The following is a 13,296-nucleotide window of genomic DNA, read 5'->3' as shown; positions in this document are numbered from 1 at the left end:
AGGATAGCTTCCTGGTTTGTTAACATGCATTCAAGGCCAGATGGCACCCCCAAAGACAGGGACTCTCAGCACTGCCAAACGTCTTGGGGCCGCTGGTGCTGAGCCAGTTTGTAGCAGGGGGTGTGGCTAAAGGTGAGGAGAAGCCAGGGGTTCCAATGAGCTTCCAGGAAGGTGGGATGGCCCAGCTACCTGCATCCAACCACACATCCCTCCACCACTTAGAGGCCCTAACCTATACCGCCACCTGTGGCCCCACTTCCCCCTTTCTCTCCTTCCAGAAGAGTCTTTACCATCCTACTGTTAGACCTGCAGGATCAGACTGTGAACTTGTTTTTCTACATGGTTCAAAGACACCCTAACCTGCCTTTCCAACCTCCTCCCACTGCTCCCACTCCGGAGCCTCATCTCAGCCTGCCCGTTCTCCTAGACACTTCGTGCTCATTCCTGAATCCAAAGTGCTGTTCACAGCCTTTCCACCCCCAGAAGCACCCTCTCCCCTCTTCCCCATGCACCCATCCTTTGAGGTCTGTGCCTCTCCCCGCTGGATCACTCCGCTTGGACCTCCTGTTAGTGTCTTCCTGGCCCCTGCCAGAGAATCTTATGTGGCTTCACACAGTCACCACCATATTGTAATCTTCTTCAAAGCAAGTTCCTTATTTCCTAGCTCGTCAGCATCCAAAGCAGGGCTCTGTGCCCAGCAGATTCTCAGCACATAATACAGTAACGTCAAGTGAATTGACCCAAGGAGTCTTTGATGATTAGGCCAGTGTAGGCACTCCACAGAGAGGCACCTGCAGGCAGATGGTGTTGACCCCAAAGGTGTTCTCTAGAGGGGACAGCGGTTAAAGATGGTCAAGCAGTGCCGCCTTTGGGCCAAAACAAGGAACAGGAAATCAGATCATTCCAGCCAGGAATGGAGGGAGAAAGAGTCCAATGGTCCCCAGGAAGCAGACGATGATAAACAACCAGAGGAATATCCTATCAATGACCATGGCCACATACTTCCAGTCTTCCTTCACCTGCAGGTAGAAAAGGACTCACTGTGACAGAGGTCAGGCCTCGGGAGAGGGGAAGTGTCCCACCCATTCACAGCCCTGTAGCGATGACACTGGGGGCAACAGGGGCCCCACTGAGACCTTGGGGAGCTAATGTTGTCTCAAGACTCAAACAAGCCTCTCCTAGTGATCCCTGTCCTATCCCACCCCTGTGACCTCACCCCAGAGCCTTCCCATAGACTCTCAAGTTCCAGCTAAGGGAGGCTAGAGGTTCTACAACCACCAAGGGGCATGGGTCTTCTCAGGGGCCTACAGTGATTTAAAGTCAACACTCAGCAGTTACAAAATGGTGAAGACTTTGCTGCCCCGACATCACCTCCCACCCAATTCCCCCATCCACTGCAGGAGTTGGAGAGGAGGAGGTAAGCGAGGGTAAGTGTGGCCCAGGGAAAGGGGTGGGGCCATGGGGGGGGCGGGGCTATGTGGAATTTGTGCTCAAAGACCAAGCAAACAGTTCTGGATTCCTACCTGCTCCTAGATTAGATAATGATTAATTTTCCTTATCTACTCAACAAGGCCACCCACTAATAACCTCCCGGCCTTTCATCCTTCCCTAGGTTGATAAGAAATCTGTGATTCTGAGCAGTGGCCTGCTGACCTAATAATACTGGGCACAGCAGGGACCGAGACGGGGAACCCGCCTGGTACAACCCAGGTTCCTCAGGGTTTGTGGGTGAATAGTGAATTCCACAAAATGCCCAGAGCCCACAAAGAGAACTGGGGGGAAACCCATCAGGACAGAGGAAGAAGGCTGACAAAGCAGCAGCCTGATTTATCTGATTTATCATCTCCTGATGATAGTCCCTCCACCTCCCTCTGCCCCCTTGCCTCACCACCTACAGGGTAATGGTGATAAAGGCTGGTGTGAGGATGGCACCAGGAATTTCAGCATCTGAGGACCCTCCTTCTCTGGCCTGCTGTCCCCCAGTGAGCCTTAACCAGAGCATCCTTGGCTGCTGTTCTGCCACCTGCCAATTAGTGTCTTAAGAGCTGCTAGCTAGAAGTTCTTTATCAGTTTAGTCCAGACTCCCAAGGGCCACACTGAGGGAAGTGGGTCCTCATGAAGGAGACCAGGTGGCCCAAACTAACACCTTGGGGTGAGGTGGTTCCCTACCAGGCTGGTGGAATCACCGAGGGGAAGAGCCCCTCTCCCGGCCCCCACTCACCGAAGAGTCAGCATCCTCAGATCGCAGGTGATCAGCAATATAGTGCACACCTTCAAGTGCCTTCTGTATGCGAGGTGACAGCAGAAGCCCGCCCTCCTGCAACTGGACCTCCACCCTGGGCCCTGAGGCCCCCTGATGTAGACCACCGTGGCCACGGAGGACACCCATGGAGGGGGATAAGTGAGCTGCCCACCCCCATCTGTCTTCCTCCTCCTTTTCCTCCTCTCTCTCCTCCGCATCCACGTTGGTCTCCAGCCAGTAATGAGAGGAGCTGGGCTTCAGATCTGGGGGGTCACGGGGCTCCAGAGGGGGCACAGGCCGGTTCATCAGAAGCCACCGGGGCACACAGCCCAGAAAGGCCACCCGCACCCAGTGGGGCATAGTGTGGGTGCGGGGGGAGCGGTGGTGGACATTTAGTACAAAGACCGTGATGACGATGGAGAGCGTGACGAAGATCATGGTGAAGAGCAGGTACTCGCCGATGAGCGGGATGACCAGGGAGGTGGAGGGGATGATGTCCGTGATGAGCAGGAGGAAGACGGTGAGCGAGAGCAGCACGGAGATGCAGAGCGTGATCTTCTCGCCACAGTCGGAGGGCAGGTAGAAGACAAGCACCGTGAGGCAGGAGATGAGCAGGCAGGGGATGATGAGGTTGATGGTGTAGAAGAGGGGCAGGCGCCGGATGACGAAGTAGTAGGTGACGTCGGGATAGATCTCGGCGCAGCAGTCGTACTTCTTGGTGTTGTAGGTGCCCGTGGCATTGATGATGGCCCACTCGCCGCTCTCCCAGTAGTCCTTCAGGTCCACCGTCTGCTCTGTCTGCTCCAGGTCGATCTTGGCCTTGTCGTACGTCCAGGAGCCAAACTTCATCTTGCAGTTCTGCTGGTCGAAGGGGAAGAAGGTGACGTCGATGCTGCAGGAGCTCTTGTAGATGGCGGGGGGCACCCAGTGCACAGTGCCCGTGGAGAAGAGGTGAGCCTTGGTCATGTGGGTCACCGCAAACTCCCCATCTGCACTGGAGACAGGAGAGGAGCTGGAGGACCCGGCACAGCCTGCCTGCCCAAGCCAGGCTGCTCCAGACAGCCAACAGCAGGGGACCCCGAGAACAAAGCCGGACCTGGCCAAGTTGCGGGGATTTACGCAAGCGTGTGAGACTCTTCCCGCGCATATTCAGAGCGACCTGAAGGAGTGTCTTTCAAACGCTATCTTTTTAATTACAAAAGTAGGAATTTTGAGGAATATAGGAAAATACCAAGAATTTTAGGGATGCCTGGGTGGCTCAGTCGGTTAAGCGTCCCACTCTCGATCTTGGCTCAGGTCACGATCTCACGGTTCCTGAGATCGAGCCCCGTGTTGGGCTCTGAGCTGACAGCATGGAGCCTTCGTGGGATTCTCTCTCTCCCTCTCTTTCCCTCTCTCTGCCTCTCCCCTGCAAGTGTGCAAGAGCACACGCACACATGCGTGCACTCTCTCTCTTTCTCGAGATAAGTAAACATCTAAAAAGAGAATTTTTTAAATAACCACATTAACATTCTGATGCTATGTACATCATATATGTTTGACTGACATACAGATCATGTATGTAATTTTTTACATGTTTATAAACCCATGGGGCATATAGTCTCATTGCCTGCTGGTATTCATTTAGTATGTTAGAGTGATTATGTATATTTCCTCCCCCAGCAGATGGTCAGCAAAGCCATCTGGGGTATTGCCTTCTCCACCTGGGATCCTTAGCTCCTTGCTCAGAAGAGACCCAGCACCTCTGCTGGTGTAGAAAGATACCTCCTTGACTCCATCAAGGAGTGCGTTTCTGCCTGGGCCTCATCCACTAGGGGCTGCACGGGAGCTGTGGGGGGGGATGGGATGTGGGACACGGGCCTGCCCTTCAGGAACCTCGAGGAAACGAGAGGCAGCCCTGCACACCTACACCACAAAGGAGGCAGTTTGGCAGCAGCACTCCAAGGGCAGTCCAAGTGCTCCCCAAGACACATTGGGGGCAGGGGTGGGAAGACCTCCCCAAGTGAGCAGGGTCACCCTGAAAGTAGTGGGATTGGCAGAGAGATGGGGTGAAGAGCCTACCAGCAGAGCCTGGGCTGGGAACAGAGGAAGAAGAGGGGAAAGACAGAACTCAGTGTGTGCTCAGGTTTGGGGGGCAGGGCATAAGAAGGGGTGGTAGAAGGGGCGCCTGGGTGGCGTAGTCGGTTGCGTTTCTGATTTTCATGATCTCACGGGTCCGTGGGTTCGAGCCCCACCCCCGCACCCACCCACGTCGGGCTCTGTGCTGGCAGCTCAGAGCCTGGAGCCTGGATTCTGTGTCTCCCTCTCTCTCTGCCCCTCCCCTGCTGGTTCTCTCTCTCTCTCTCTCTTTCTCTCAAAAATAAATAAACATTAAAAAATATTTTTTTAAAGAAGGGGTGGTGGGAGATGATGTTTGTGGTGTCATGGGGCTAAGCATCCAAGGACCCACAAAGGCTCAGGGAACACTGGAAGAACAGTGACCGTTCGCTGGGGGCTTCCTGATAGCCTGAGTCCCTGATTCCCTGGGGGGTAGAGGGGGCAGGCGGTGCGGTGGGCTCCACACCCCAGCATTTAAGGAGCCTTCCTTCTCCCTCCAATTCCCTATAAGGCAAGGGAACCAGAAGAACACACGGGAAGACAACCTTCTTTCCCATGGGGAAATTCCAGACCACAGATTGGAAAAACGGGATTGGAAACGGGAACTTCGATAGTAACAAATATCAGGGCAAACTTTAATTTTTTTTAAGGCATTTTTTTGTCACCACGCAGAATTACCACTAGATGGCAACATGTGCCCCATTCTGAGGAAGGAAAAGTGCAATTTCCTTGATCTGAAGGATTTCGCCTGGAGTGGAATGCCTCCATGGAGGAGACCTTTCTTTGAATGTCTGCAAGAATTTGGTTTGAACTTTCATCCTATCAAAAGACTTTCCTGTTATAATCAAGTAACACTGGCCAAAGCTTTATTGGCAATCCCAAACATCAGGTGTAGGATTTTGCTCCTGACTTCTGCCAGAAACAGCGACACGAAGGATCCTGGGTGCTGGCTCGGCGGGTGCGAGGGGAGGCGGGAGGGGGCGGCTCTGGGGCACAAAGGGGTCCGTGAGTCCAGTGACAGCAAACACTAGGCACCTGCAGTGTTAGACCTTCCAGAAATCCGTGCTGAATGTGTGTTTCCAGACGTTCAGGGCTTTGGGTCTGACCAGGGATGGGTGGTGTAAAGGAATCATTGTCGTTCCCCTTTGACCTATCTGAAGACACCAAGACTCCAAAAGTGGATCTGTCTCACTTTGTTTTATTGTTTAAAAATAGCTTTTCCAAATTCAGGCCAAATGAACAGGGAAATCCTAGGCTACATGGGGTTTCTTGGCTGTGCAACTTCTAACATTTAAAATGCTGGGGCGCCTGGGTGGCGCAGTCGGTTAAGCCTCCGACTTCAGCCAGGTCACGATCTTGCGGTCCGTGAGTTCGAGCCCCGCGTCAGGCTCTGGGCCGATGGCTCGGAGCCTGGAGCCTGTTTCCAATTCTGTGTCTCCCTCTCTCTCTGCCCCTCCCCCGTTCATGCTCTGTCTCTCTCTGTCCCAAAAATAAATAAAAAAAAAAAAAGTTGAAAAAAAAAAAATAAATAAATAAAATGCTGTCTTGTCCTAACATTTTCCAAAAGACTGGGGCCAGGACAGGAGACTTAACGATATACAATGTTATCCAAAATTATTTGACCACAGGACTACTTTTCATACCTATTTATATCTCTGAGAACTAGCACCCTTTAGAGCCCCACTTTAGAAAACACTGTTAGACAAGCATAATGCCAAACAGCTTTTATGTTTTGATTTCTATAGAACAGTTTTTGTTTAATTTTTTTTAACGTTTATTCATTTCTGAAAGAGAGAGAGAGACACAAGTGGGGGAGGGGCAGAGAGAGAGGGAGACACAGAATCCAAAGCAGGCTGCAGGCTCTGAGCTGTCAGCACAGAGCCTGACGGGGGTCTCGAACCCACGAACTGTGAAATCATGACCTGAGCCCAGTCGGACGCTCAACCAACTGAGCCACCTAGGTGCCCCTTAAGTTTTGATTTCTAAATCAAGAATTACCTGACAGCAAACACACAAATGGAAGTATAGATCTCTATACCTTCTTTAAAAAAAAATTGTGGAGACGCCTGGGTGGCTCAGTCAGCTGAGCATCTGACTTTGGCTTGGGTCATGATCTCACCCTTGGTGAGTTCGAGCCCCGCATCGGGCTCTGCGCTGACAGCGCGGAACATGCTTGGGATTCTCTCTCTCTCCCTCTCTCTCTCTCTGCCCCTCCCCTGCTCCCTCTCTCTGTATCTCTTGAAATAAATAAAAATTAAAAACACTAAAAAAAAAATTGTGTTGGTGTTCTTGGTGCTGTCTTTAGACTCTCCTTGGCTTTTATTAGCTTCTCAGCATTATGCTCAAAGACGGCTCCTTTTTGGTCTTGAATACAAGACAACTGTCAATAATACGAGTTTTAAAAAATACCCATACCAAGTGAGTTTGCTCCCTGGAAGGTGTTCCCCACCCCCCACCCCCCAGGGGATGCTGCTTACCTGTTCCATACTGTCAGCCTGTTCAGTACTGTCAGCCTGCAAACTGCCAACTCCTAGCCACTGTTTTCAGAGCCTGCACCAGCCACATGTTGCAAATACTACTCAATGTTGGCAAATCTGTGTCCCCCACCACCACCCAGCACAGCACCGTGCACCGATTTAGAGTGGATGCTCACTCAGTAAGTTTGGGTGTCTGAGTGCGAGAACACAAGGAAAGAAATAATGGAACCAAGAGGAAGGGGAAGGGGGTAAGGATGAGCAAAGCAGGAGTTGAGAGGAAAGCAAGGAAGCAGGGACACAAGAAGGTACCGCCCACGTCCAACCCAGCCAAGCCTCACTTTACCCGCCCCCCACCCCAGGGGCCTCCCAGGGGCCTCCAGGATCCCTGGCTTCCTACTTGTTGTAGAGGACAATGTCAGGGATCCAGATCATCTCGGAAGGGACCCGGAGGGATGTGATGTTGCCGAAATCGGCCGGGTTCCAGTGCAGCTTGTAATCATTCCACTCCTGTGCATGGGAGGGGGGGAGGGAGTTACATCACCGGCACCGCCCAGGGAGCCACCTGGGCACACCTAGGGCAGACTGGGGACGCCCCAGCAGCTGGCGGGAACGTCCCAAGTGCCTCTCCTAGCCCCACAGAAGGGAAAAGTCTGGGAGGCTGGGCCAGGGCTCTGAGCTGGGGATCGGAAGTCCAGCCTAAGATCAGCATCCCCCAGCTTTGCCCCAACTCTAGTATGAGCACACCAAGACCATAGGTCACCCTAGTCCCGCTTTTAGTCCTCATTTTGCCTCCCTAGCAGGAAGACCCTGGAGAGCCACCTCACTCACTTATAAGAACATTTATTAGCGCCCCACAGTTTACGTATTTTTACACCCTCTGTCTGGGAAGACCCTTAGCCAGATAGCCGGGCAGGGAATGCTGAGCACGTGGCAGTATTTCCCCATTTTAATAGATAAGGAAACTGAGGACCAGAGAGGTGAACACATCCTGCCAGGGTTATGCAGTGACTTCCTGACTGTGCTTCAGAGCGCCCCCTGGGAGTCCCAGCAGCAAGGGGATGTGGGGGGGCCCCCAGCCTTGCTCCCAGCAGCTGATCCAAGTGAATCTTTCCCCCCCAAACCGTGTTAGCATTACCCGCTCTCTGAAATTTCCCTCTTTGGCATGATCATAGTGGTGAGCAATGCAGATTTGTGTATGGGTTTATTGAATGCCTCTGTGAGTTCTATGAAGCCAGGGACATCTGTTTCTCACTCTGGCTCCCTAGCACCACACCCCTGGTGAATGCTCAGTAAACGTGTCTCTGAGCAATGAAAACAATGCTTCCTCCCTCTAAAGCTGTCTGGTCCTATCTCTGGGAGGGCTTCCCAGATCTCTTCTGGACCTGAAGGAAACAACCACCCCCAACAGATGATGACTGGGGTTGACACACAAGGCTGTCCTTTGCCTCCAAGGGCTTATCATAATTAAAATAATGACTACTACCATTTAGAAACCCACTTTTGTCACAGGCCCTCTAGATGGTTCTTTCTAATCTTCACAAGTAATCCTGTGGGTTAGGGTGAGGAAAGGGAAGTATGGAGGGTGCTTGAATCCTGGCCTCCCCTGGCCTCCAAGCCTGCCCTCATTCCAGGTACCATTTTGCTTCTGTACATCTGCACTAAAATAGCGCTGTGATGCACCCTTGCAAAGGGTCTCATGAATGATGCCTTTTCCCCTCTAAGGATAGTCATGTGACATTTACACAAAGCATCCACTTGGGTAGAAATCCAGGAAGGAGAGAAGGGAAAGACAAGCATTTCCAGGAAGCAGGAGCATGAGTGGAAAAGCACTGGTCTAGCTCAGTGGTTCCCCAACCTCAAACTTCCAAGCCCCATTTTCATAATTTTTTCCAATATATGTGCACCACCTGTCTCATCATGTGCTTAGTATTTCCCTTTAAATTGGTTCGCCGTTTTTAAACTTACATAAATATTGAAATTTTATGTCACTGACGTAACTAGAAAACCAAGAGCATTTGAAAACATCCACTAGAATATAAATACACGACTATTACCAAAAGATTAGCGAGGCAAGTAAAATCATCTCACAAAACACTGCCGTTGGTACCCAAACCACGCTTGGGAAGACACTGACCTAGCTGTGGTATTGACTGCTCACCTGTAGGGGAAGGCTGAGGTGCTCAGAGGAGCCAGACTTACAAAATAAGAAAGGTTGAAACGTTCGTAAAATTGTCAGGATTTCTCAGGACATTGAATAATTTTGAAAGGGACCGATCTTCAGAAACCTATCCCCTTGTCCCTAGACCATCATCTGTCTAGCTTTTGGGTTCAACCAACACGTGGAGGGCATCTACACCAATGGGTTATATTAATTGGCAATTGGTTGCCGATGCAGGCAACGGTTTATATAAACTATCCCCATTTCACAGATGAGGAAAGTGAGGTTCTAAGGCTGGTCAGAGGTGGTGCTGGTTGGCCTGACTTCTGCTCCAGTGCTCCTCCCTCTGCTTCCCACCCCAGCTCCCGAAGCCAAGGTGACGGGCTCATGGGGACAATTACGGCAGCCCAGGTTCTAGGTCTCCCCCTGAACTTCAGGACTATGTGGCTTCCCAAGTCTCTTACTATTCTGGGCCTCAGTGTGCACATCTGTAAAGATGAGCTGTGTGGCCCTGACAGCCACAAGGTGAACATTGTCAGAGGGGCCTGCTCCACACCTCCAACCTAAGCATTCAACTATAAATTAAGTGGCCAGCATACCGCCCCAGGGCCTATGGAGACAGGAAGGACACCACTAGCCACTTACAGAAAGTAAGGCAGTCATTCAAAAGACTCAAAATGGAAATGCCAATCAAAATTCTGATTGTTGTGGTTTTCTGGGTTCGAGCCTCTGAGATAGGAGATGGTTAAGTTACCAATGGGGCAGAAAGATGGAGTATGGGGGGAAAGTAGACAGAAGGCTAGGTCCTCTTTCTCATGTGCTCTCACCATCTCCACTTCGGGGCCTGGGGAGGGGCCAGGCAGAGCGCGAGGGGGTGAAGAGGAAAGGAATATATTCAGGCTCTAATAAAGCCTGTGCCCCCCAAGTTCTGCCCCCAAGGACGGTACATCAAAAAGGGTCACACATTCTTTTCCAGGATGGATGCAGGCCAGTTTTCAGACCATAAGAAGCCAGCAGCTTCATCTCCTGACTCTGGGGACCCTGGCTCCGGGGTGTCTGAACCACCAGGTGAGGCGTCCAACTCCCCTGCGGGAGAGAACTCATGGAGAGAACCTAACTATGCCTGAAGAGAAAGAAGGGCCCTGTGGACCCAGCTTCCAGAACCTTCCCGAGCCTTCCAGACACCCCTCCTAAGGAACTGACATGAGTCAAGCGCTCTTAGACCCTCCAGAGCAGACCACAGGTTAAACAGCACCAAGTATCACCAGTAGTTGCCACTCAAAGCAGAAGACATCACCCAAACTCCTGGCCATAAAGCTATGAGATATGACAACTGTTACTTTGAGCCATTAAGTTTCAGGGTAGTTTGTTAGGCAACATAGACGTGGAACACCCAGCATTCTCCCGCAGAAGGAGCCTGCGGTTCCGAATTGAGCACACCTGGGCCCCCCTTTTCTAGCTGAGTTGCACTCAGCTTCAGGCTTTCCTCAGCTGTAAAAGGGGCAGAATGAAACCTCCTTTGGGTTTTCAGTGACAACTCAATAAACTGATCTCCAAACAATAGGCGGGACGTAGGAAATGCCCATTCCCAGAAAGGGGGGTGACTGGGTTCTTGTAGGTGACATTCTCAGGTACTGGACTTGGAGTCTCAGAGCACAGCCCCTACGAGGAGCATTCTGCAATCGGCTGGCTTTGGGAATGTCCCAAGTGGTAACTCTTGGGTGAAACATGAATTCAGAATCCCGCTGAGAGTGAGAGAGTCCTGGGTGGGTCTGGGGTCCGTGGCCTCCCTCCCTTATTCTCACCCCAACCAGTGGAGAGAATCTCACCTGCTTTAGCCAGACATTGGTGGTCATCATTTGGTTCTTCTCATCCTGACCGGTAGAGAGAATAAGAACAGGCAGTGATGGAACCAGCCCCCCAAAACAGGGTAGAGTGGGGTGGGACGATGCAGGCCCCCTACTCACCAGAGGAACCTCTTATGTGACAACCCCAAGCCCAGCCCAATTTACCATTCCCTCCCGATACTGCCACCCTTACTCAGATTCTTCAAGATCACATGGGCCACTTGGGTCCTCTGACTTTGTGTCTAGTGGAACAAGCAGGGCACCTAGAAAACCCACTGCTGCCAATCACTGCCCTCTCAAGAGGGGGTGCAGGGCTGAGAGAGTAGGGGGTAGGGAGGAAGGACCCCGGGAAAGGGACTTGTGGTCTGGGGGCTGATCCCGAGAGGGAGAAGTATGGGGGACAGGCGCACCACATCGATGAGCTGGGCAATGGACAGCCCAAAGCGCACGATCACCACGTCTGAGGTGTTGGGTACTGGCCGTGCCCAGCGGTTGTAGCCCCTAAAGAGGTGTTTGAAGAGTCGGTCCTCGGCTTGGGTATGAGAGGCTTGCTGTGCTGACCCTGTGGACAGGAAGGAAGAGTGGGGTCTCCAGGAGTCCATGGTGGTGGGTGCTTGGGTCCCTCCCCCATCAAATCAGAACCACTGAACCTCAGTTTCCTCATCTGCAAAATGGGGACTCTATCCAGAGCTGGGCTCAAAACATTGTTTTGAGGATTCAACATAATAGTGTAAAGTAGAACTTAACAAAGCAACCAGCACATGGCTGGGAGCCCAAAGGGGCACCCAGGTGGCTCAGATGGTTAAACCTCTGACTCTTGATTTCAGCTCAGGTCATGATCTCCCACTTTGCGGGAGTGAGCTCCACGTTGGGCTTTGCACTGAGAGCACAGAGCCTGCTTGGGATTCTCTCTCTCTGTCTGTCTGTCTCTCTCTCTCCTTCTCTGCCCTGCCTCCTCAAGATAAACAAATAAACTTAAAGAAATGTCAGTTACTCTGTGACTATTAGATAAGAAGGCATGGAAATAAGTGCTGGACAGGGAGGCAGAGACAGAGGAATGGAGAACAAGTCAGACCTACAGACAACATGCAGCCTAGAACTGAGGAGCCCCCAGGGACAGCGATATGGGGGAGACACCTGGTTGGCATGGCGTGAGCTGCAGGGAGAAGGGCTTCACCCATCACAGTGAGCCTTTCATTCCCACGCACCAGTCAACGAACCGCTAATGCTAATCACAAAATCCTCTGCTACTTCAGGCATCTCCCCCATTTTTGCTCCAACCACTGGCATTTGCTCCTTCTTATCAGCCAGGCAAAGTGTCCCAAAATTGTGGATGGAATCGCTCGTGTTTGTTTTCACCGCGCTCTGCACACAGCCTCACTCTTCAAGGTTCCGCCGCCCGAGCAAGCCAAGAATGCTGCGCTGAAATCCAGAAAAGCACATCAGTAACAGCAGTTGCCGTGTACTGAGTGCCCACTGTATCCCAGGGGCTCGTCCCAGACTTGCATCTCACGTGGTCCTCACGACAGCCTGGGGCAGTTCGCAGAACGAGGGGCATTTTGCAGATGAGGAACGCTGACCTTCAGGACGCTCGAGGTGCCACAGCTCCCAGCATGAAAGCCGCGAGTGCCCTGCCACCTTCCTGCTGTGGGATGAGCTACTCAAGTCCCCTGCAGCGCTGGCAGCTGCCGGGAGCCCACCTGCAGGAGTCTCCTCCATGCGGCACGGGAGCCTACAGGTGTGACATGATGTCCTAGTGATTACACCCACTCACCTGCTGGGCTCAGAAGGAGCCACCACAGACTGAGCCTCATTGCGGACAGGACTGCAGAGTGGGAAGGGCCCATGGCTTCAGAGGATGTGGTCTGGTTTCCCCTGGACATCAGAAGGAGGGCAGGCCAGGGCTTTGCTGTGGGCTGAGGCTCAGAACTGCTTCCCCAGTACAAGGTCCAGTTGCTGGCACGGCAGAGCTTCTGCTGGACGCCACACGGCCCTTCTCGCTATAGAACCTGAGCAGGCCACAGAAGGGGGCTTAGGGCTGTGCATCCCTGACACGGGTATGTGTACCTGGGTTCCTCACACTTCACAGAGCTGTAAAATGTGAGCACGCAGGCCTCCCCACGAGTAGAGGGCTCTCGGGCTCTCCCTGGCTTAAGTGAGGATCTAACACCTTCTTCTCTCTCTGGCATCAACCAGCGACTCTGGCCTGAGAGAAACCCTGACGCGCTGGACGGAGGGGGGGTGGGTACAAGATGGGATTGGAGTCCCCACTGCTCTGGCCTCAGTGTTGCACCTGTAAAATGGAGATAATCACGCCACAAGAGGTGGTCAGTGGAAGAACTTGGGTGCTGTTCACCATAGCCAAAATGGAAGCACCCAAATGCCGATGAGCTGATAAAGAAATACACGAGGGGTGGAATGTTGGTACCGTGGAAGGGTGTGCTGACCTTCTACAGCATGGATGGACCTTGGAAA

General features: G+C 52.3%; 1 protein-coding gene across 1 annotated transcript; it reads right to left on the bottom strand.

The window, feature by feature from the left end:
- Positions 1 to 162: 162 nt before the first annotated feature.
- On the bottom strand, positions 163 to 12,837 carry CHRNA2 (cholinergic receptor nicotinic alpha 2 subunit). The gene is made up of 6 exons (XM_049632411.1): positions 12,596 to 12,837; positions 11,232 to 11,383; positions 10,804 to 10,848; positions 7,214 to 7,323; positions 2,222 to 3,236; positions 163 to 1,019 (listed from the first exon to the last, which is right to left on the bottom strand). Exons 1-6 carry the CDS (start codon positions 12,702 to 12,704, stop codon positions 894 to 896), a joined length of 1,557 nt encoding a protein of 518 aa, XP_049488368.1. The 5' UTR covers positions 12,705 to 12,837; the 3' UTR covers positions 163 to 893.
- Positions 12,838 to 13,296: the final 459 nt, after the last annotated feature.

The sequence above is a fragment of the Panthera uncia genome, chromosome B1 (genome assembly GCF_023721935.1).
Source record: "Panthera uncia isolate 11264 chromosome B1, Puncia_PCG_1.0, whole genome shotgun sequence".
In the NCBI taxonomy this organism is placed as follows: Eukaryota; Metazoa; Chordata; class Mammalia; order Carnivora; family Felidae; genus Panthera; species Panthera uncia.
This window is presented reverse-complemented; position numbering and strand designations above follow the sequence as displayed.

Excerpts from the sequence above, each read along its gene's own strand:
- CHRNA2 (XM_049632411.1), bottom strand. The coding sequence starts at position 12,704 with ATGTCCAGGGGAAACCAGACCACATCCTCTGAAGCCATGGGCCCTTCC. Across the intron at positions 11,384-12,595 it reads GCTCCTTCTGAGCCCAGCAG|GGTCAGCACAGCAAGCCTCT; the intron begins GTGAGTGGGTGT and ends TCCTGTCCACAG. Across the intron at positions 3,237-7,213 it reads GACATTGTCCTCTACAACAA|TGCAGATGGGGAGTTTGCGG; the intron begins GTAGGAAGCCAG and ends TCCTGTCTCCAG.